Here is a 24,213-nt window from a genome sequence, read left to right on the forward strand (position 1 = left end):
TTTTTTTTTTCTTCTTCATCTTCTCTTCCCTGTCCTCTCTCACAGAACCGATTTAACCTGCAGATGTCCGCCCGCGTGCCTCCATCCACTCTGGGTAGCTTATTGCTGACAGTCCTGCAGGGTGGAGATGGGGACAGGGACAGGGACAGAGGAAACCGGGGGGAGAGCAGCTGGGGAGGTGCCGCTGTGATCTGCCCTGGGTGGGACGAAGGTGGTGACGGGTTGCTGACTCACCTGCAGAGGCACAGCGGCTCCGCCTGGCATTTGTGGGACATAATCAACCTGACCCACACCACAGGGGGTAAGGATAGGAGAGGGGAGGCCAGCGAGGAGAGGAGGGAGGATCAGATGGAAGAAGAGGCTTTGAAGGTTATCTCCACCCGTTTCCTGCGCTCCCCCTCTCCTATCTCCTCTGTTCTCCTCCTGGGATCTGATCCCGAGTGTCTCTCCTCTGTTCTGCGGGCTGCTCAGCGCCTCACTCCATCACTACCGGCGCTGCAGTGGATCATGGGATACCCCTTGTCTCCAGATTCCCTACACACTCTCGGAGGTCCCCTCGGACTGCTGGCCTATGGGGAGGTCGGCCGTAAGCCAATAAGCTTCTACATACGGGATGCTTTGCAGCTGATTGGCCGGGCGGTGACCGCAGCGACCATGGTGAGGCCGGAGTTGGCGCTGATTCAGAACATGGTGAATTGTTATGACCAACCAAACCGACAGGAGCCGCTCTCTTCTGGACAATATCTTGCCAGGTATGCACGTATGTTCACTTAAAGTTACCAAAAGACCTTATCATGTACCTCTTAAAGTATCTAGTTAGGTAGATAGTTTTGTTTGTTTTGAGTACTTAAAGGAAAGTGTAATTTGCAAAAAACTTTAATGTTCTGACAATGAAGTGATGGGGGTGGAGGGTGACATCCACTACATGACAGACCCTGCGTTCCAATATCCATATCCATACTACCATAGTATGTAGTATGCCAGAAAGAGATTTAGTATGTCCCAATACATAGTATGTTAAACGTAGTATGCCAAAAGTACCAGAATGTCCTACTACATCTGGACGTATTTTGCAGTATGCAGGCCAGCATGCTACTCAAGCTGTTCTGACCCACAATCCTTTGCGCGCCGGATTATACGTCACATCGACAGAGCCGCCGCAACAGTTGGTGCCGCTAATTTTCTGCCCAAATAAGAAAGAAGAAGAAGCATTAAAAGGAAGCGTACTTGTTCCAAATCGCATCCTTTTTCTGATTACTTCAAATGTCACGCTGCAGATCGGGTCGGATATGACTACATGGGTCAAAGTTCAAGCCGCATTTTTATGATTAAGTAATATGTCCTAATTGTATACATAATACATCCAACAGTACATATTTCTTAAGGTTAGCTGCAGTACTTACTAAAAGTAAAAAAGAAATAGTATGTGACTCGAAACGTGAAGAGAATTTGGCTAAAACATTTTTTGTAGAAACAGTGATCCTGCTACGATTCCTCAGACCCCACTGTCAACATTTTTATAGAAATCTTTATCAAAAGTAGCTTTTAAATGGGTTTTTGTCTTTTATATGCACTCTAAGCAAGCTCACTTCCAAAGCAGTACCCTGCAGCTGATTTAAGATTTGTCCAAAAAACTCCAGCAGTGTTGAAGATAAAAGAAAAAAACATCTTGCTAAAGTTAAAATGATGCAGGACTATCAGTGCTTCCTGAAATACTCCTTATAACCCCTGCAGCAACTAGTCCAACTTATATTATGCGTCTCTTTTAAAATGACTCCTGAGCACCTAAAAATAAAAATCAGCAAATGCTTTATGGAAGACGCTGACAAACTGCAATTAGATTACGCCAGTCACATCACCAAACGTCTGTAAGCTCGTTAGCTCTCTGAGTGACACTTTGGCATTTTGCGAGGAGTCGCTGGCTCTGCTCGTGGTACTGTACGCTCCGCTTGCTGCCCTTGTCTGTCCTCTGCACCGTGGGGGTGGCAACTTCTGAATAACGCTGTCATACTTGGAGGAGGTCTTTATGGCATACAGATTCCCAGACTGACATCAGAGCATTTTGTGTGTTTCTCTTTTGCTGTTGCCACTGCTTCAATCCCTGGAGCTTTTCAAAAAGGCCTCTGACAGCTTTCACGGGTCTGTCAAGGTGCGGTCTGTGATAATAAATACACACACAGAAAAAAAAAAAAAAACATGTTGAAATACATATCAAACCTTAAACGTTTTCACTTAAAGCGGAGAAGAGTAAATCCTCAGGTTTGGACAGAGGAAAAAAACCTTCACACGTACTTAAAAAACCCTCTTAAGCCATGCGTGGCTTATACTGCGTGATGTAGCTCCGTGTTATAAACTCACTCTGAAGTTAAAAAATGTTCCCCTGCCAGTTGACATGGATATTCTTCTAATGGTACAATGGATAAAACAGTATGTTTCCAAATTCTGTGGTCATGTGGTGCTGGTGAGAGAAGGATTTGTGGTTGCCGGGCCCAGCTAGTATTGAGCACGCATGGAGCCTGCCAGCAGACACTGATCATCAACAACGCCCACATAATCACAAGCTGGATCCTCACAGCGCTCGCTCTTTCTGCAGTTTATTTGAGCCCTGGGATGCCAGAATCATTGGGCATGGAGTTCCAGTGGCTAAAACAATTGGAGTGGGAGTCGTATTACAAAGTAATATTATTGGCCACTCATTACCAGACAAGTTTTAGACAACTTCATTCGGAATTTATGTGATTAAATTGCTAGTTCTTATCTGCACTATCAAGATAAAAATGCAAAGTCTGTCCGTTGGCCCACCGCTGTGGTAAAGACTGAACAATTTACATTTCATTGATCCTAAATTATAAAAGAATATAGTATAAAAAAATATAATTTGTCCAATACATGGCTTTATATGACCAAATGCCTGCAAATTAATAATAATACCATCAACCCCCAGTTAAACTTTATTTTAGGACCAATAAGTTAATCTTAACATGCCAAGCTACAACATTTTGGATTCATTGAAAAATTAACTAAGTAAACCAAAAATGTTAAATGTTGCAATTATCTAAACTCAAATTTAAATTCTAATATCTCGTAATAAAAGTTGAAGTTCTAAAATCTGCTCTCGTTTAGGATTGTTTTGGTGATCTTTATCTTTATCTCCCAGTTTGATGTCTTGGGATGCCCAGTTTGTTTGAGTTCTTTGTCTGACGACCTTTGAGCTCCTCCCGAAGGAGGTGTGACCAATCACTGAAGTTGTACTTGAACAATATTCTGGGAAAGTCAAGACACAGTTGAGTGCGTCTGTCTGCTCGAGTGCACAATCTTAGAGTGCAAAAGGGCCTTTGGTTACTCTTGAGTACCTCTGGCCAAGTTACAAGCTTGTTTCTGCATGTTTTCCAGCCGTTTAGTCTTGTCTGTAGTCAGGGAACTCTGCCAAACAGGGACCCCAGCATCAAGCGCACGTAGCCTGTATAGAGGAAAACCATATCTGGGTTTTGAACATCGAATTTCTTAAGGAGACGCAGTCCAAAAAGCCTCCTGTCGACATGTAAAACTTTACATTTCTTTGAGTTGAATTTGATTTTGTGCTCCTCTGGCTGGATATCAAATCTGTTCAGGGTCAGTGAGAGAGTACAAAGTGGATGGGGTGTCCACATCTGTGCCACATCATCCACATATGTCTATTGCTATATTCTTGGAAGACTATAGGCCCTAGTACGGTTCCCTGTGGAATTCCTCATGTATTTTATGCCCAATCAGGGAGATGTCCTTCGTAGCACATTTTCTAACAACAGTCAGATTGTAGATATGTATATATGCTAATCATCAGCATATTAAGATTGTTATTGTGAGCACATGAGAGTGTTTATTTTAACACCACTGGGCATAAGTACAACTTTACATGGTTGTGGATGCTCATGTGGAGTCTTAAACTTAACGAAAAAGGAAAATGAGTGATGCTTTTTAACTGACTCAAACTGCATCAGGACACCAGGAAAAGTCACAGTCCTTCTGGAGGACCAATTAGGACATAGTCTACACTATCAGGAGAGACTATTTATAATAGAGTCCTCCACAATAAAGTGTCAGTGACCTTTGTTCCTGGCCTGTGAGAGACTGATAAAAGGGGTCGTCCTATCGCACTATTCAAACCCGTGCAGTTAGACTCCATGGTCTCCAATGTACTCCCTGATTCTTATCCCTCCCCTGCAACAGACAGACATGCCATTGCTCTGGAGAGCCCTAACAAAGCTGAAGGAAGTGAGAGACTTCCACATGGAAAAGGCAATTAACAGCTCAATGCCCAAGAGACAGAGTGAGCAAGGCAGGGAGGGGAGAGAGGATGTCTGGAGATATAAGCAAACAAGGAAGGTAAGAGGAGGATGGGGTGGGTGGGTGGGGGGGAGGGGGGAGGGGGGAGAGAGGAGCATAATATAACTGTTTCAGATTCAAAGCAGCGGAGCAAAGAGGATAAAGCTGAAGTAAAAACATGAGCAACTAGCCACTTTTGATGTTGTTCTTCTAAATGTCCAGAATCCCAAAAAAATCCCTGAGCGCTTATCTCCAAAAATACATGAGAGAAAAGTGGTATGTGGTCAAAGACAAACGGATAGATAAAAGACAGAGGAAGTTGGGAACAGCTGAAGGAAGATAGAAATAACGTCAAAGAAAAGGAAGGAGAACATTCTATGGAAAAGGGACGTGAGGGAGGAGAAAAAGAAGGAGAAGGGAGGGAAAACGGATAGAGGGTTTTTGTTATCGGAGTGAGATCTGCCAGTCAGTGCCATCTCCTTCGATACAGCTGCCACGCCGATTCCATCTCCCCTGAGGAGATTAAAACCACTGAAACAAGCAAGGCTCGTATCATCCCCGACAGACGGACAGAAAAAGACAGAGAGTAAACTTTCCCTCCAAACTAAAAGGAGAATGAGTGATAAGAGACAGAGATACATGGGCCGGGACTCTCTTATAGAGTCATCATTTACCGGCCACTCGGCTGACATTTACTCTTGAGCGCGTAAACCGGGGGCCAGGTGTTAGTGAGAGGAAGCCATCCCTCTCTGACACCGCTGACTGACTTATCAACCGGCTTTGACATCCACAGCCATTCTTTAAATGCAGCCTTCGGCCTGACGCAACACATCAACCAGCAGGACCCATAACTAAAAGGTGGCACCGCTTGAAAGTGGGATGTGCTTTCCACACCCCGGGTCTTATCTAGGTATTATTTCACTCTCCTATCTTACGTTCTTATCTCTGGGCATGAATCCAAACATGTCACTGTCGGAAAGGGGGCTTTCTTGCTCAGATAAGAGATGTAAAGTGAAGCATACTGTATGGTTAATTCTTCCTCTTTTTTTTGGCCAGCTGTAGCTATTACAGTATGAGTCTGGAGCTGGTTGGCTTGATGAATCTGCTGTCTGTTGGATATGATGATTCAGCCGCTCTATTACCATGAGTGATTTCAGCTCAAGGCAAGGCTAGCACTTCGGCTTTATGGTCACAGAGACAGAGAGAGCCGCTGATGAGGAAACATAAGTTAATGTGGAATGGGACGGGAACGACTTTCAAATCAGAGGCCTTTTTAATCAGGTTCTTGAGAATAATAATAAAGTAAATCATAATGTGAGGCAATGAGGCAATGAACAAATGCATAAGCAGGAAAAAAAGACCTTACATCTGTTCACCTGTTGTATTATTCTCTGCGTGGTGCAGACGGGCTTTAGTCCAGACCAAGCTTGGAGAAAAAGGTTAATGAGCCACATGATCAATTTAGTCTTTTCATTTTCCTTCGCATAGCCCATATTTAATAAAAGAAAGTTCTCCAGCAGCCGTTACAATATACACTCCTCAATTCCTGCATATAACTTGGGAGATGAGAGCGGGAGAAAAAGAAAACAGAGAATAAAACAAAGAGCAAGTGGTGGAAAGGGGTTTTTCTGTTCGGAAAAAGCACTTCGGCTCAACCACCCTTTTCCATTATCTGCAAGGAAAACTTGCCCTTTACTACCCCCGACCCAGACATTATCAACAGTCCCCGCACGGTTCAACACCCATCCCGAATGTAGTGATCCCTGCATACTTTAACATTTAAACAACCACCCTTATGATTTACAATGACCTCCTTACAATCCCCCCACTAATCAAGACATGATCAAACAGTACTTGTGTGGCTTCACAGAGACATCACCTGACGATGTCCGCATGATCGAACGGTAAGACTCGAGCTAACAATCCCTGCGCGGTTCAAGAGGCCAGGGCAGATATATGTGCAAATGGGGATGGCTCTCCCTAATGTATTCCACGGTAAAGACCAACGCGGGGACACCAGGCGAGTGAGACGAATAGCAATGACTCCCTGTATGGACTGGCAGATAGGAGGAGACCCTCACTGCACTGCATTAACTTTTAATTATGACTTTCTGGGAGATGCAATTACCCATCTGAGACTACACTTGCTTCAGCTCCACAACAAGACTCGGCCCATCTGCACCAGCATTTGTAGCTTGTTGCTTTTTCCATTTTTTTTTTTTTTTTTTTTTCATGTGTCTTGTTTTTTGCAAGCTACATTTCTAAACTGCAATACCCCAGAATGGGTGTTTTTTTTTCTTCAATATTTTTGTCTCTCGCTTATTGTCTGTTCTTCTTTCTCTGTCTGTTGAGGTTTCTCTCCAACACCTCCTTCACCGGCGCCACAGGCCTGATACAGGTGGATGCTGGTGTCTCTCGGGTCCTGTCCTCCCAGCTCTTCCACGTATGGAGTCTGAAGAGGGGTGCTCTGGGCCAGCCGGCCTGGGTTACTGTTGGGCAATGGACCCGAGGCCGATTGGAGTTGGAGGGGGGCATCCTGGGACTGGTGGGTTTCGGGAACAGCCAAGGACAAGGTCTCGGAGCTGGGGTGAGGGGAGGGGACGGCCAGGGGGACAGTAACGCCGGAGGTCGCTGGAGGCCGGGACTTTCTGTCGAGGGAAACCGCCTCAGGGTGGTGACACTGGTGGAACACCCATTTGTCTTCACGCGGGAGGTTGACGAAGATGGACTGTGTCCAGCTGGGCAGCTCTGTATGGACCCCAGAACCAACCGGTCCGACATAATCCACGCCCTCTTCAACCAGCTCCACAACCCAAACGCCACAGGAGCAGACTGGGAGGGCATCAGTGAGTTTCATTTTTCTGTATTTCTCCATAGATTACTGTGGTAAAGTTGCCGATATGCTGCAGAACTCCTGTAATACTACTCAAAAAATATTTTCACTCATGGGAGTGCCTCCATGCCGTCTAATTTATGTAAACTCTAAGCTTCTCTTATGTACACTCTTAGATCTTTTCAGTTAGATCTCAATGCTATGTGACTGGCTGCATCTCTACTGCATCTCCTCAAGTGGATTTCAGAAGTGCGATCAATAGGGGATCATGGCTGGTCAGTCTAGTTCAAAAACATACCAGGTTCAATGTCAAGGGCTCAGCTCTATAGCTCCATCTCAGGAATGAAGAGTATTAAAGGCATTAAATCAATAAGAGATCAATACGACTGTGTCAAAGCGATAGCAGGCACTATATTTCTTTGACTCAGGGGACTTTTGAGTGACTATAAATACAACCTACAGTATAGCAGAAAGATATAAGTCATTATAACTTTCTTTTACTTTAGATTGGTAGAGATTAGTAGATTGTAAATTGAAGAATTTGGCATTTGTTTTCAAGACGATGCAGTAATTGAGTTTTAGCCTATGATTTAAGAGGTGTAGGGTTAATTATAAAAGACATATTGGTGATTGGTAATTAAATCCAGTACAAAATGTCTACAATATCTGTCTACATAATTCTATATGCTCAGTGCCCTTGTCAGAACTAGTAGATACATTGATGTCAAGCAAGAGCAATTGGCATACTGCAGATTTCGATTAACTGAGATTGCAAAAAAGGTTTGCCAGACATATAAAAATGGCAAGAAATGTAATATTATAGCTTCTCCATTTCATCTTGCCAGCTCTTTTTTTTTTTTTTTTTTTTTTTTTTTTTTTTTTAATATATGTAGTTCAAGGGTTATTAATTTTTTTAGCCCAGGATTTAATGGGAATATGTGTAATTCTAGCCTTGGGAGCCAGGGTCATTAAAAACGTCCAAGACGAAGAGTCATGTGAGGATCCATCAAAATCTTTCATGATCCATTGTCATTCTCGTGATCACCTCTTTTTCTTACAGACCTACCGGAGGATCTAAGAAAGTGCTGCTACGGCTACTGTGTGGACTTGTTGGAGAAACTGGCAGAGGACATGGGCTTTACCTTTGACCTTTATATCGTGGGAGACGGGAAGTACGGGGCTCTGAGCGGGACGGGACGCTGGACCGGGCTGGTCGGGGACCTGCTGAGCGGAACCACTGACATGGCCGTCGCCTCTTTCTCCATCAACTCTGCCCGGAGCAGAGTCATAGATTTCACCTCGCCCTTCTACTCCACCAGCCTGGGCATTCTGGTACGATCGCTTGAAGTCATCATTAGTTTTGTCAGAGTTTTGACTTTACATTTTTATGACTGTAGAAAGCACTGCACTGCGATTCAGTGACAGCATCGCAGCACACTTCAGTGTTACTTTGATTTGTCCGTCTCTCTCTCTCTCTCTCTCTCTCTCTCTCTCTCTCTCTCTCTCTCTCTCTCTCTGCTGCTGCCATTATTTCAACATGATTTGATGATATGGTCTGCAACTACTTAATTCCGGCCTGCCCCCCTTCACCCTGGTCTTCTGGAGAGGGACAGGAGATCATTAGTCTGGGAATAATTAGTTTGTGGAGTTTTTATTGGGCATGTTAATTATAGAAGTTCAAAATTAGAGGCAGTTTAAGAGTGTATAATGAGTCAGAGAGCCATTTTTGAGAAGCCGTCGCAACAGAGTCCTCAAACATGCTGCAGTTATTCTTTGATTTGTTAACATCTCCCTCTGTGGCTGACAAACTGCAATGCATTATATGATCTGACAATATCCAGCTCAGTCATTTGAAAAAGCGTTTTTTTTTTTTTTTTTTTTTTGCCCTGACAAAATAATGAATGGTACAAAATAAAAGCAATGTATGCAATTCTTTTCAAACTAATTATGCCTAGGAGTGCTTAAGAGACATTTACTGGGAAGATGCTGCAGACTATAAGGAGAATAATAATCACAATTTTCTTTTCACAAAATACAATTCATGAGCTGTATCAAGTCAGTCTCTTGTCTGTTTGTGACCTGCCCAGGTTCGTAGCCGGGACACTGCAGCCCCTATCGGAGCCTTCATGTGGCCTCTGCACTGGTCCATGTGGGTGGGCATCTTTGTCACGTTGCATCTCACGGCGCTCTTCCTCACCTTGTACGAATGGAACAGCCCGTTTGGCATGACGCCCCACGGCAGGAACAGGCTGCGCGTCTTCTCCTACTCCTCTGCCCTCAATCTCTGCTACGCCATACTGTTTGGACGCACTGTTGCCACCAAGGTAAGGTAGCTCTCCTCTGTGATAAATAGGCGTCACGCAGGGTGGGGTCGGGAATGGAAAATTGCAGAGAAATGGGAGGGATGCGCATTTTGGGAAGGAGTAGACCAGTGAGGACAAGTGGAAAGAGAAAGTTAGAGCGGGAAAAAAACGGCATCGAGAAAGAAGATAGAGATGGCCAGGGAGGAGAAATGATAGATAGGGGAGAGGTTAAGAAGGTAGGCAGTGATGAAGTAGAACGGTACAGGGAGGATAATGCACATGCGGGGAGGGAAAGGGGAAAGGGTAAGTGAGCTGACAGAGACAGAAGGAGTTATGGTGGGGATGATGCGGATGGATGAAGGTAGTAAAAGAGAGAGTGAGTAGAGGTTAACTCCCCGAAGTAGCCAGACACAAAGTTGAAAACAAGATGGCAGGGAGGAAGAGGGCCAACAGGGGGAGGTAGGAAGTGAGAGGGCAATTCAGGAAACAGGTTTCAAAAAGAAGGCAATAGGTGAGCTGACAGAAAGACGGTGAGATGGGGTTGAAAGGCTAAGTGGGTGAGCAGAGATGAGAAAAGGAACATACTGAGGGTGGTTTGGTGGTAGGCAGATAGAGGATGATGTAAAGGGGAGAGGGCATGTGAGTAAGCAAAGTTGGAAAGCCCGGCGACAAACATTGTAATTGCTGGAGACAAATGGAAGTAAAATTTGTCTATTAACAAATATGAAGCAGCTTGAAAAACAATCTTTCCTTCAAAGATTAAAAAAAAAAAAAAGTAATCTTATTTTCATGTCATTTGTTCGGTATAAATATGTAAAGATATTAAATGTACCTTTGCAGTAGCAGCGTTCTTCAGAAACATGTCAGAGTTGACAGATTGTATCACACTCACAGTCACATGCCCAACCACAATGCCGATGAATAACGACTCTGTCCTCTGAATTCTTTGTTGTTTTTTTTATACAGCATCGGACTGTTACTAAATCCATCATTATGATAACTTATGCTTGCTCTTCAAATTTCCATGCAGCAACATCACGTGCTTAAACTATCTCTGTTCTTTCAGCGAGCATGCAGCCCATCATAATATTTCTTTAAATGCAATATTGTCCCTAAAGGAACACGTGCAAATGACTTATGTGAAAGGGAGGCCAAGTGATTAGAAAGACCTTCCCATAATTCAGAGGTCACAGGTTTTGATCCTTGCAACTGGCAATGTGTCAATTAACAGGTTGTGTTCATTAGCAGCCCTGTGACCTGTTAAAATGTCCTTGAGCTCCACTCTGAACCTCTGTGTGCTGGGTCAGAGCCAAACAGGGATGTTTATTCGGGCCATGGGGAGGACAGGGCAAGTAAAGTAATTGCTGAATCTTCAATGGAGAGTTCATTTTTAATGATTTAATGATTAAGTCACTTTTAAAACAAGTAAGTAAAATGAGTTGTGACTGTTTTTAACCCTTTCAGACCCAAAAAGACGTGAGCAGAATCATGAGGAATGGATTAAGAGTGTTGGTGCACTATAAACTGTTATCCTTGGTATATCTGGCTGCTGTAGGCAGTAGTAATGTTGCATTAACGTCCAAGGCAAGGAACATCATTAACCATTAGTTTGTCAGGTTACGCTTCCAGCAACTAGCACATATGCTGTGTAGCATTTCTCCACTGTGTGAGAGTCAGTGTTTCATCTTATTTGGTAACTCATCACATTCTGTGACCTGCACCAATCATCTCATTCCTCCTTCCTAACCAACACGCAGGTAACAGAAACTGTCAAAGTGTATCGCCAGTTCTGGATGCTATCAGAGTTTAGGTCAGCATAAGCAGCTCTGTCCTTCTTTTGAATTTACAATCGAGTGACACCTGCCAAACGTAATTGAGATAACATTGAGTTTGCCAACACATCATCTAATCTTTAAAGCCGTTCTTTTCCTGGGAAAAGCAAAAACTTTGACATTACAAACAAGCTCAGCCGTTTGACAGCTGAGCTGATGAATGGGCTGTTTCAAGTCACCCTTGACGAGCTTTGCATTGAACAATGCTGTTTCTTTATTTCTCCTACCTGGACATCTTCAACAGACTTTTCGCTTTGGTAATTACTTTGATATGAGTAGCATGCTGGCCTGCACACTGCAAAATACGACCGGATGTAGTAGGACATCCTGGTACTTTTGGCATCCTACATGTAACATACTAAGTATTGGGACATACTAAATCTTTTTTTGGCATACTAAGTAGAATGGTAGTATGGCTATTGGAACCCCTCACGGGGCTAACGTTAGCTGAACTAGCTTTCCAGTGACAGTAAAAATTCTGCCCCTGTTATCATTGTCAACTACATAGAACAGAAAGCTTGACAGGCGTGACATTTAATTACACTCTGTGTGATAGCAGATGTACTGATTTGTCTATTAATGAAAGCTTGTAAGCACAACATAAAAGGAACCTTTCGACAGAAATACACACACGGGTATACTAAAAGCGCCCTGATTGTTGTGTCTTCAACAAAACACTGTAGTGCAGAGAAAAGTTTAAACATTTTTCTTACAGATTCATATTTTATGAATTTGTGTTTATAATGTGCATGCCATCATCCCTTTGTCCCTTTTCTATTCACCAACTAATTATGCAAATGGTTAGAAACAGTCGGAACTCCTTTGTAATGATGGGTTACAACCTTGTTTGTATAATTAATGTCTCATTAATCTCGGAGCCTTTAAAACACTTGAAATTCATCTCTTTTTCTTCTCTTAAGTGGATTTTAATTGGTGGAATAAATAAATGATCACAGAGTTCAGGTGGATTCTTTCCCCTAAGCAGGCAGTTTCATGGAAAGATGTTTCTGATGTATCACACAAACAGTCGCACATTCTTCGATTTTATCTTCTGCATTAGATCCTCTTCTGGTTTGTTTTGATTAACTTGATTATGAGGGGATAAATCCGGATTTGGGGAGGAGGAGGAGGCTCGGGGGAGCTTGTGTGTTTTTGTTAACACCTCAGGGCACCTTTTTTCACACACTTATATTTTTTTGAATTTTTACCCCTGCTCTTAATTTTAATTTATGCAATTTTTTTGCAGTTTCTTCCATGTGGTTTAATGTCATTTGGTTTAATTTTCGTCCAGACATGATGACAGTTTTCAGTTTGGAGCTTAGATATTTTCAGATCATGAAGCTATTTTTTCTCTTTTTGATCTGTTTCATTATTTTGCATGCTGATAATTAGAAAAAAGGAAATGAAAGACAAAAAAAGGTCTCCCTTTGCGTACATCTCCCCTCTGCAGACTCCTAAATGCTGGACAGGGCGCTTCTTGATGAACCTCTGGGCTATCTTCTGCTTACTGGTGCTGTCCAGCTACACTGCCAACCTAGCCGCAGTCATGGTCGGGGAGAAGACCTTTGAGCAGGTTTCGGGAATCCATGACGACAAGGTTAGACTCGCATGCAAGGACGCAACTTGCAACTCTACGAATGTCAGCATGCCACACACACACACACATGCAGACACACAGCTACATGTGCACACAAACTAATCTCACACAAGGACGAGCTAATGAGCAAAGAGCGGAGTTATTTGTGAAGGATTATCGCTTTCCATATCTGTAAAACCCCGCAGGGAGTTCAGGACTACAGTGAATTTTGACATGAGCCCCATCATGATATCTACCCCACTCTTGCTCTCTTTATCACCCACCCTGCTACCATCTCCACCCTCTCCTCCACCCACGCCTTTCCGTGTCACGTCCCCCAGCTGCACCATCCCTCCCTGGGCTTCCGTTTCGGGACGGTGAGGGAGAGCAGCGCCGAGGATTACATGAAGAAGAGCTTCCCAGAGATGCACGACTACATGAGACGCTTCAACCAGCCCACCACCCCGGAAGGTGTTCACATGTTAAAGTAAGTCACAAGCACATCCATGCACACAATGTACATTTGTACTGTCATTAAAATGCAATCACAGCCAAACTAATCAGTCACATTTACTTCTGGTATCCGTGGTTTTATGTAGTCTGTGCACAGTCTGCATAACAATTCTGTCTACTGACAACAAAAGTAACAATTTACCACCATCACAGACCACCTTGATAAACAACCTGCTATATATTCAAAAAAATTGGACTTCTCTCATATCCTACAGATTTATTTTGTATTTTAAGGTGAATGCTTAGCTTTGCTTAAAGTTCTGCTTAGGGATGATTTTTGCTCTTTCCCACCTGCAGTGATGTCATGTCTAACCCATTTATCAGTGTTTCCTTATTACAGGGAATACGCTGTTTTGAAATTGCATTTGACACAGATGAGAACAAATACTCATTGCTTGAACTGCATATATTTTACACCGTGCATTTGCATGAGCTTTTCCTCATCCAGACACATTTGAGCACGAGAATATAAGTAAAGTAAATCCTTGTGGCTCACATACATTTCATTATGAAAGTCCTCGCAGTTTATGAGGTAAAATCATTTTACTTTTTGAAAATGAGGCATTGAATGTGAATGTGTTGAATAGAGCTCAGGGACAGACGTGATGTAATGAAGGCCGAATGAATGTCGAATGGGGACAGTGAGCACATGAAAGCAAGAAGTTTATTTTTACAGCACATTTAATTCACAAAGATAAATGAAAGTATGTTACATAATGCATTAAAAATATCTATAATAATATAAAATATAAATATTGTATATATACAACACAAGGCATTAAAAGCACAAAATTGGGGGTGGGGTAATTTTTGAAAGGAAAACAATATAAAAACAGGGACACAAATACAGCGGCGAGAAGTTCAGGAGGAGAAGAGAGTTTTGCTTCAAGGCAGTTCAGACCGTGAAGGTTGTGAACCTTCTGAAAAGTCGTCCCATGTGAGGGAAGTTTTTATGCACTGGAAGTTTGACTCAGCTCTGTGAAGCAAAACCAAATGTTGCTTCTCAGGGAGCTGTTTGGAAGCTGCTACCAAATGACCAGAAAGGCTGCGAAAGTCACATCAAGGAACCCAGGAAATAGAGATATTGGAGTAGTATCCCTGTTTAAGGCATTTTATGTTAGTTTTATTGTGATTTTGATCATTTTCCGGATCTGACGGGTCTGTGATACCAGCTGCCTGCAGTTGAGGACAAACCCATTTTTATTCCTGGCAGTCTGAATTGTTTTGTCTTCAATGGTCTTCTGGATTTAGCGACTCCATCTGATTAGTCAGATCAGATGTGATTATCAGTAATGGAGGATGAGAGTGACGATACATTCATCCTTCACATTAGCAGTGTCACACTCTCCGTTTCATTTGTACCTGCAGATGTCCTCAGGATTACATCCTTCATCGTCATATTTGATTTAAATATGACTTTATTTCAAGTTGAGAAGGAGTGAGCAGAGTCCATGTACCCTCATACTGATGTGGCATCGCATCACACAATATAGTTTCTCTTAAAAGTTTCTCATAAAAAAGTCTACCACAGAAAGAAGAAATAGGTCAGAACCAAACATTCTGTACTCAGCAAGTATTCAAAATTTATCAGTTTGTTTTATCTGGAAACAAATGATCTTTTATTAATAACTTATACTCTAATAGCTAGTTTTAAAAACTTCACATAAAACACACGTGAACTCGTGTATAGACGGAATACAGGAATAACAAAAGCAGGTTTTTCCAGGCCGCATAATTGTACTAAACACCGTGAATACACTCTTCAGACACAATGCCTACTCCACAGAGCTCCAGCAGAGATACTGAGATAGTGCATGTGCTGACTTTGTGATACAAGTGGGGTTGATACAAAGCGCTGGTTCAGAGAAAGAGGATGAGAACAGGGGAAGATGAAGGCGGCGTCTGTTTGCGCGCGAGGCGAAGCAGAAGTGGAAGTCACAGCAGTGCGGAGAGCCGGAGTCAGGCTGTAAAATACTGTGTTGGCAGAACTACTGACCCCAATACTGGGCTCAAATGTTAAAGAAGAAATAAAAAGACTAAAAAAAGATACTCCCGAGTCTTTTCCTGAGGAGGCAGAACGCCGAGGGCTACGCATGCAGCTGCACACAAATGTTGAAGCTCGGAGGAAATAATGCATGCTTAATCACATACCTGTACAAGGGGTTCAAACTTCGTAGCTGCACACTTTTAATGCACGTCGATGCACACACACTAATCTTCTTCCAGGGCCATGCATCGGATAACTTCCGACCCTCTTCCGTCCAAAAGATGCCTCTTTCCTCTCTCTTCTCCCTGTGCTTCCTGTTTGACAGGTCTAGACAGAGAAAAACAGACTTCTCCCCTTTGCCAACACAGCAAAGACTTTGTAAAGTCAACCTTTTGTTTAGCGCTAACCGTCCTGAATAACAACAGGTTTCGTGGTAATTTGATCAGTCTGGTCTATTTTTTTCCCCCCCATCAGACTGACTATGAGTGTGTGTGCATCTCTCTGTCATTCAAATCTGCGTGTATGAGTCCATATTTATGAATTTGTGTGTATATTTGGATGTCTGGGCATGTGTGTCAACAAATATGCATCTTTTCTTCTTTATCAGTGTGTCTGTGTGCAGGTGTGTTACTCAGACACTGTGTTTTTGCGCCTCATATCCGCTGTCAGTCGTCGTCAGCAGCTCGGGCTGCACACAGAGGAAGAGTCTATAATTAGTGGTCAGTTAGGGTCAATTGGATCGATATTGTCAGAGTAGTAGAGTCGTCTGCGGTGTGTATTAATGCCTTATCAGTGCGCCACAGAGGCTGTTGGTTTAGGTAATGATGTATGTGTTTACATAGTGCATTAGAATGCAGGTAATCTCATCCTCTGTATAAATGACAAAGTGCAATAACGGAGCTCAAATCCAGAGTTCCTGAACGGGTCTGGAGACTCAGAAAAAGGTTTTTAGGATTTATAGGTCATTTGTAAAAAATTTGAGGTTAGTCGTCTTTAATTAATGCTTCTCTCTCTCTTTGTCATGTCTGTGTTTTTGTGTTGGCGGTGAAGGACAGATCCTCCTGCCCTGGATGCGTTCATCATGGATAAAGCCCTGTTGGACTTTGAAGTCTCAATCGACGCAGACTGCAAGCTGCTCACTGTGGGGAAGCCTTTTGCCATTGAAGGTAGACACGCTCACACACTTGTTATTATCACTTGGAAGGAGTTGCAGTCACACTGGGGGACAGTTTTTAAAAAGCATCTTGAAACATTGTGCCTTTATCTTGATCATAACAGAATTTTTTGTTTTTTAACAAATTTTTTTCCCTTTGTTTTTAATATCTTTTTTTATCTTTATTTCCTTTTTCTATTTATACAGAACTTTGTTGCTCTTTGAAAAGTGCTATAAAAATCTTACTTCCTTGCTCATCCTAACTGAAACCAAAACCCCCAATGTGTCTGACCTTATTCTTTATAATAACCTTTGTCTTAACCTTAAACCTAGTCTTAATATTCTAAAATAAACAAACCATGTAGGAATTTCCTCTTTGATTCGTCCCTATAATTTGATGAACACACACACCCTGAAACTGGCTCGCTCATTTGTGTATGCAATCACACTTTTATACCTTTTTACTCATTACTTGCACATACACACACACACGCTGTATACACCCTGAAGCATGCACATCTGCATGTATCAACACGCACACGTATATTACAAGTCCCACATTCAGATCAAATGCTTTATTTAGGTACATGACTGACAGAATAATACGCTGCGTGAACTTATAACGCTGCAGGCTAAAAGCGCTCCAGCATCTATTATTAATGCCACTGCCCAATCAGAAGACTTTAGACCTGAAGCTCCCAGGTTCAACTTAACTGCAACACGGTTCAGGAATCGTCCTAACAAATCTTCCGCCGCTCAGAAAACAGCTAATGACCCACACAGGGTGTTAGCGTCTTTGAGCTCTCGTACGGTTGCTACATGAATGTTTGGGCTCATGCAAGTGTGTGTCTGAGGGTGTGTTCACTGATTTTTGTGTGCCTTTTGTGCTTTTCGCTAAGGAGACTCTTTTCCTTTTGGACTTTCAAAGGCGAGATATTTTTCAAAGCAAATGTTAGTGCTTTTTGTTCTGTCTGAAAATTGTATACAGCATATGCATGCATGGAAACGTGTACATGTTTTACGAAGGTGAATTTTAGAGTTATGCTCTCTTCTCCTCCCACGCTTATAACTTGTGTACGTGTGTCACTCAAACTAAATCCCAAAAAAGTTTTAATATTAGATTAATAGAAGCTTTTGAATATTCCCAAAACTTATATGCTGCATGTTGGCTGTATGTAATGTTTTAAATTCCAATAATCTGCAAGTACGAATGTGAGCAGCTTTGCCTCTGTTTGTCAAAATATCAGTAAGTCATCAAGGTCTTATTTCATTATGTTTTGAGGTTTGCATACTTTGGTTAAAAGACCAATTATATATCGTGTTCAACAGCTCATGACAAATCACCAATAATAAATCCTGTTTGTGATTGCTTTCCTTGCAAACGTGGTATTAGTTGCAGTTCCGTGGCAGGAGTAGGATTAGTAGCACTGATATGTACGCACACATGCACAAAATAAATTCTATCACTTTTAGAAATAACGGCTGCTGACGACTTGCCAAAAGAAATGATTTCCCGGCTCTCATAAAAGCCCGGTCCCCCCTTTTATTGAGGTAAATAAAAGGTTCTAGCCATTATTGAAAGTTTTACAGTATTCCAGTCACATGCCATCTGCATATCTGCACCTTCTAAAGGTGACTTTGAAGTGAAATTTCTGCTGGCGGAACACATTTATTGGATATATCAAACATTTAACCTCTAACCTGAACGCAGCTGAGTCACAGAAAGGTTTTTTTTTTTTTTTTACAGGGACTAAATGAGCATGCGTGCTCATCGATGTGCTTTTATGTGCATGCATATTGCTCTACATGTGTATTTCTTTTCTTTTTCTTTTCTCCCTGTATCCCTGAGACAGACACAAAAACACATATACAGACAGTAAATAGATACTCGTACGGGTGCCACATGAGACCAAACACCGACTTTGATAGCAATTCTCCATCAATCAAAGCGTAGCCTCGGAAAGACCCTACTCCCACATTCCCTCCTCTCCGTGCAACCCTTGTTCACTGGAGATTATCTGCTGCTTTCTTCACTGCATGAGACAAAATGAGCCCAGAGACATCGCAGTGGCATTACTCCCGATTGTCGAGATGAGAAAGCATGTCTCATTGGTGTGCAGAGTGAGTCAGTTTGATGACTACTTGATTTATTGTCTACACAAAAAATGCAGGCGAAGAATCTGCGCCACCTTCAAGTAGCTATTCACCCCAATATACTGCGTGAGGAAGAGTGGCATGGAGGTGAATAATTCTGAGCGGTATGAGAAGAAAGAGCAGGAAACAGCCCAGACAGGAAATGTGAGAGGGGGGGAAAAAAACATGAAGAGGAGGAGGAGGAGGAGATTATCGGGGGGAAAACGAAAACAAAAGACAGAATACGAAATGAAAAAAGTAAGTAAGAGAAAGAACAACAAAGGTGGAGAAAGCAAGGGCCAGTGAGGAGGAGGGTGTGTGTGAGGGAGGGGGAGGGGGGGTGAGTGAGGTGGGAGTTGAGCATAAGAAGGAGATAGAGGGCTTTCATTTGCCCACTGCCAGTTTGCGCCTTTCTGCACAGCGAGTGATAAAAGACCCAGCCAACAGAGTCCCCTAATCAAGACAAACCTTCACCCCCAGCAGATGGAGTGAGGGAGGGGGGAGGAAGGACAGAGGGAGCGAGAAAGGATGGAAAAGGAAGAAGAAGAAGGGGTGGGGGGGGGGGTGTTATTTGGGCCATATGTGGATGCCTGCTGGATTTATGGAGCGGTTTGTGGTCAGGAGATACAGAGGAAGGGAGAGACGGAGGAATTGGGGCTGTGGAGTCGCTGCAGGCAAGGTGCACTGCTCAAATCTTCAGCCTGCTTAAGTGTAGAGAGATGTGGGGGAGTCTCCGTGCGTCTGTTTGCGCTGAGTGCTGTTGGGAGATGTTTACGACAGCCTAGACACACCCCATTAATAATATTGCCACTGAACACAGAGCAACTCGCTGCTTGTTTGAATGTGTGTGTGTGTGTGTGTGTGTGTGTGTGTGTGTGTGTGTGTGTGTGTGTGTGTGTGTGTGTGTGTGTGTGTGTGTGTGTGTGTGTATGTACGTAAGTAAGTACGTACACATGTTCCTGTGTGCGTAAGTGGTCTACACAAGCTCAGTCAAGCAGGACAGAGCACGTCTGGAGATCAAAATGAGGCTGGCAGAAGTTTCCTTTGCCAGGGTGAGAGCGTTTGTTGGTCGGGTAGTAGTGACGTACAGATGCCTTTATCAGCTTTGTGTGTGTGTGTGTGTGTGTGTGTGTGTGTGTGTGTGTGTGTGTGTGTGGTGGGGGGGGGATGTGGCATTCAAAAAAAGAAGCATATTCTTATTCTAACAGAATGGACTGATAAAAGCCAAATTATGTTGAGCTGAAATGATTAGTTTATTGGCAGAAATCAGCTACTGTTTTGATAAATGATTGATAATTTATAGCAATTTAGAAGAAAAATGATAAACATTCCCCAGTTACAGCTTCATTTTTAGGAGGATTGGCTGCATTTCTTATCTCGTGATAGTAAACTGCATGTTTTGGGTTTTGGGTCAGACAACAACAAAAAAAAAAAATGCAGAGTAAAGATGTCACCTCAACTTTGGATAAATGTAGTGGAGATTTACCTCTTTTTTTCCTGCATTTTATAGAAGCAGGGATTAATTGAGAAAAATAATAATTAAACTACTCATTAATTGCAACCCCAAAATTGTGGATTTTATAAATATGAAGCACTTAAACGTAAAAACTTAACCTGGATGTTAAACCGTCAACATTGAGGATCTCTTTCTGACCCAGATTTATCCATAATACAAGTTTCCATTGACTGTCTGTGTAAACTGACAGCAGCTACAACAAGCATTTCTTTTCAAAAGTCTTTGAAAACCTGTTTTGTCACTCAGCGTCTGTGTTATGTGCTGTGGGCTCCTACAGGAACGCATCATTTTCTCAGGTTGGAGGTTTTGTTGTTTTTTTGCTTATTTTAGAATGTTCTGTCTGTGTTGTTTTCGTCTGCACTTTTCTCACTGGTTTGAAGTGGGCAGATGAAAGATGAAAGTCAGGGCCACATGAAGGTCACAGGCTATATATGCAGGCACCAATTAGATTTGTGGCCATATTTGGATGAGATATGTGGGACAACAGTTGCTTAGCTGTTTGTTTATGTGGTCTGGAGGAGATGCAGCTGTCAATCAAATCTCACTTTTTTTCTTTTCCAGACACTGAACTTTGATTTTTGGTTATTTGGTCATGACCATTTGTTGCTGAGAGATTTTACACCAGGTTTTGTGGGTCTTTAAGGAGAATTTTAACCCGTCAGTTAACCTAAATCCTTTTCACAACTAAACTAGAAATACATATTAGAAATGTAGGCCTGCAACATACCATACAACCCTTCTTTATCGCTGATTACATCATTATTATGAAGACCAAGTTCATTTCCTATATTTGAACTAAACATCCACAAAGACTAAGTAAAATCATGTGGTACAAAGAAAAACGTGTGTTTTATTTGTCTAATGGCAATTAATGAAGTACAAAAAGTTCATAAACAGAAATCCATGAAAAACACCTATGCCAGCCAAAAGCAGTGCTTAGGAGCAAAGACAACATGAACATGCAGCAGTTGAAAGATGAATTTAATATTAAAGTTATAAAAGATCACAGATTGCACAGAAGACAGGTGCGTGTTTCATATGTATTTTCAAAATAAAATAGTAGTTTTTGCAAACCCATGGAGTCCTTTTAAATACAACTTGACACGTGTCTCTGAGCGACTAGGTGTGTCGGGGATTTGACTGACAGCTTTGGGACTTGAGGACTTCTGATGGAATATGTGAATGTCTGGGGGGAAAGAATCAAAACAAATGACAAGTGGCTGCCCACTTGTATTTCACTATTTGGCTGAGAGCTCTAAAATGAAAATGTGGATGGAGATAGGCCGAGGACAGAAAAATACTTTCTGTATTTCTGGAGAAAAAAAGAAGGAGGAAGGAGACGTACAAGAGACAAAGCAGTGGACTCAGGAGAGGAGCTGCGAGATAAAGAGAAGAATGGAGTGAGGCAGAAATTGAACAAAAGTGAAGGGATGACAGCGATAAGGAGGAGGACTAACGGGGAGGGAAACGGCGGCAATGGTGGGAGAAAAATGACCTCGGACGGGAAAGGAGGAAGGATGAGGGAGAAGACCGGGGGCACATGAGAGGAGAAGCAACTGGAAGGGAAGTGAGGATAAAGGAGGGTAAGAGCAAAGGGAGGGAAGTGAAGACAGTCTTTGTTATGTAGGAAGCAGAGTGTGACAGTTGCGGGAACCTTTGCTATTCCCTGTTTCTGTCCGCAATCCCCATTAGGCTCACCTACCTTGACAGCCCTATAACACACACACACACACACAAATGTATCCTGACAAACAGCTGCCAAGTCTGAGACAACCACCAACGCTGTTGGCATGGCTGTGTCTTTTACAGATGAAATGAAACAAACAACCCCAGGAGGGCTTGTAGAGCAATAAATCTCAGAGAGGGTCTTTTCATTCAAAGCTGAGGGACATATTTCTTTCACTTTGTACCTACGGAAATGTTGCTTGTAATGCAAAATGCATGCAAGTCTGTGAAAGGCCGACATTTCTCTCCAGCTATCAAGCAGTGATACATAAATGTGCCGCGACAGAAATTAAAGCAATAAACACTGGTGAAAGAAAAAAGTACTCAAATCTGTTACTGAATTGAAAATATTGTAGTTCTATAATTTTATTTCTGCATATTTTATTGTTGTGCCTGTTCTCATTACTCCTCTTGTTTCACTGGAGGGAAATACAAAAGTCCAAGGCAATACTAATCAATTGATGATGTAACAGTTCCTACAAATCAAGTACAGATTAATATTTAATGAACTATAATAATGATTTAAATTACTGCCTTTTAAGCTATTAAATCCAAATCTGTGACACATGCATGTTAACCGTTATCAGTCATGCATCAGCGCTCAGATTTTGTACTTAAATATAGAACTATATGCAAACTGATCTGATATAAAGCCGGTGGAAATGTATTTTATTTATTGCTAAATGTGATGCATTCATTTTAAGATGATTTGCTTCCTCACAAAGTGTTGTGAACATGAAAATTAATTACTCATGCTTTTACAATAACCACCAACAACAAAAGGCTAGTTACATAACTGGAAAGGAATGTTATCATCGAGGGAACAAGATCTGTTAAGAGTCTATCAAATCAGCGTGTTATCAAGTTCTCATGTACATGGCGTGAAACTGGCCCTTGTTCGGCCTTTATACAAAACTACATCTTGTATCTGTATCCGGAGGGGATGAGTGTGAAGTGGAGTGAAGGATCTGCGTTATGGACTCTGAAACTGCTTTGAAACTGACAGCTCTGGTGATGAGGTTAGGATAGGCGAGAGGTAGGATGTCCAATTATTTTTGATGCTTTGTCGATGAATTTTTATGGAATCTGGAAATGTAGTGACAAAACGGATTCCGTAGCTGGTGAATTCGTGTATCCGCTTCAAAGTATGTGTCAACTAAAACTACCAGTAAACGGAGTAAAACACATACAGGTTGATGACTAAACTAGTGCGAAGTGCCTTGTACGTCTTAATATTCTTCACGCGCGCTTCAGGCATTCTCGTCGGAAAACTTTGGCTGAAATTGAGTTAAATCTGATCAAATGGAAACATTAAAGCGCACAGGAAAGAAGAAAAAGAAACCAGTGATGTTTATTCAGGGTGACAAGGGAAGGGAGTATGGGGGTACAGGTGAGAAAAGAGTAAAAAAAAAAGTCGTCTTTCTAGAGGGCTGATAACATAAAATACACGACTTTGACATTTCTGCATCTAAATTTTAAGTTTCACCTTGCAGCAGAAGCAAAGTTCCAGGAGGTGGTGTTTGAAATGTCATTTACATGTAAGTGATTTATGCAGGGCACAGCCATGTGACAGTAACCAAAGGGAATGTAACCGCACGTAAGAGGTGCAGTCAGGTAAAATATGAGCATCTTATCCACCGAAGGGAGTCAAGAGGGTGGAGTCAGACTTGAATCCCACTTCATTCCTTAAGCTGGGATCAGAATATTTGATATGAGCCTAAAAATTGCCTCATCTGACAGAATTTTAGGGGGGTGGTGAGAGATTGGGAACGGAAATCGGTATCAGCCATGACATTTTGCCTTCTCATGTAAAATTTCAAAATGGAAAACAAGTCCAGTCCCTCACAACACCCCAACAGAAAGACCAGAAGGGCCAAAAATGTTTGCCTTCTCTCACATCAACCCAGTATCATGCCAAAGCGTTAAATACGTTAGGTAGTTTTGAGTAAGTAAATTACTTACTAAATCAACATTGACTTTTGCTCTCTCATGGACTTGAACGTGAGTCTGCTGGGTGAAAGTCCCGTGTTCTGTCCAATAGCCCTCGACCCTCTCTCTATGTAGACTTACTCTTCGTACTTCATTTCTTGTACTTTCGACCCTGTGTACACCCGTGTCCTTTTCATGCCTGGGAGACACAAAACGTGACACTGACACGGTATCCTCTCGTGTACTGACAAATGCATTACATGCTTTGGCCTGACACATGGCTGCTCACAGTTGGACGTTTAAATCACGCCCCCCTGTTGACATCCATGACCATCTGAAAAGACATGAATGCCGTCCAGTCTGTGCTTCAGATTTGCTGACCGTTATGGAGTGAAAAGGTTCTCAGAC

General features: G+C 42.3%; 1 protein-coding gene across 2 annotated transcripts in view; it reads left to right on the forward strand.

The window, feature by feature from the left end:
• The window catches only part of grin3ba (glutamate receptor, ionotropic, N-methyl-D-aspartate 3Ba), a 72,041-nt gene that overhangs the window by 37,278 nt on the left and 10,550 nt on the right, over positions 1-24,213 (forward strand). For both annotated transcript variants that reach the window (XM_069152692.1, XM_069152693.1), the window contains exons 2-8: positions 46-752; positions 6,658-7,151; positions 8,199-8,470; positions 9,226-9,462; positions 12,724-12,870; positions 13,191-13,336; positions 16,400-16,515. In XM_069152692.1, coding sequence (XP_069008793.1) covers positions 46-752; positions 6,658-7,151; positions 8,199-8,470; positions 9,226-9,462; positions 12,724-12,870; positions 13,191-13,336; positions 16,400-16,515 — 2,119 coding nt within the window. The remainder of the gene's footprint in view (positions 1-45; positions 753-6,657; positions 7,152-8,198; positions 8,471-9,225; positions 9,463-12,723; positions 12,871-13,190; positions 13,337-16,399; positions 16,516-24,213) is intronic.

Source organism: Embiotoca jacksoni, unplaced genomic scaffold, assembly GCF_022577435.1.
Source record: "Embiotoca jacksoni isolate LCO1_2020_lvr unplaced genomic scaffold, fEmbJac1.0.p SCAF_18, whole genome shotgun sequence".
Lineage (NCBI taxonomy): Eukaryota > Metazoa > Chordata > Actinopteri > Embiotocidae > Embiotoca > Embiotoca jacksoni.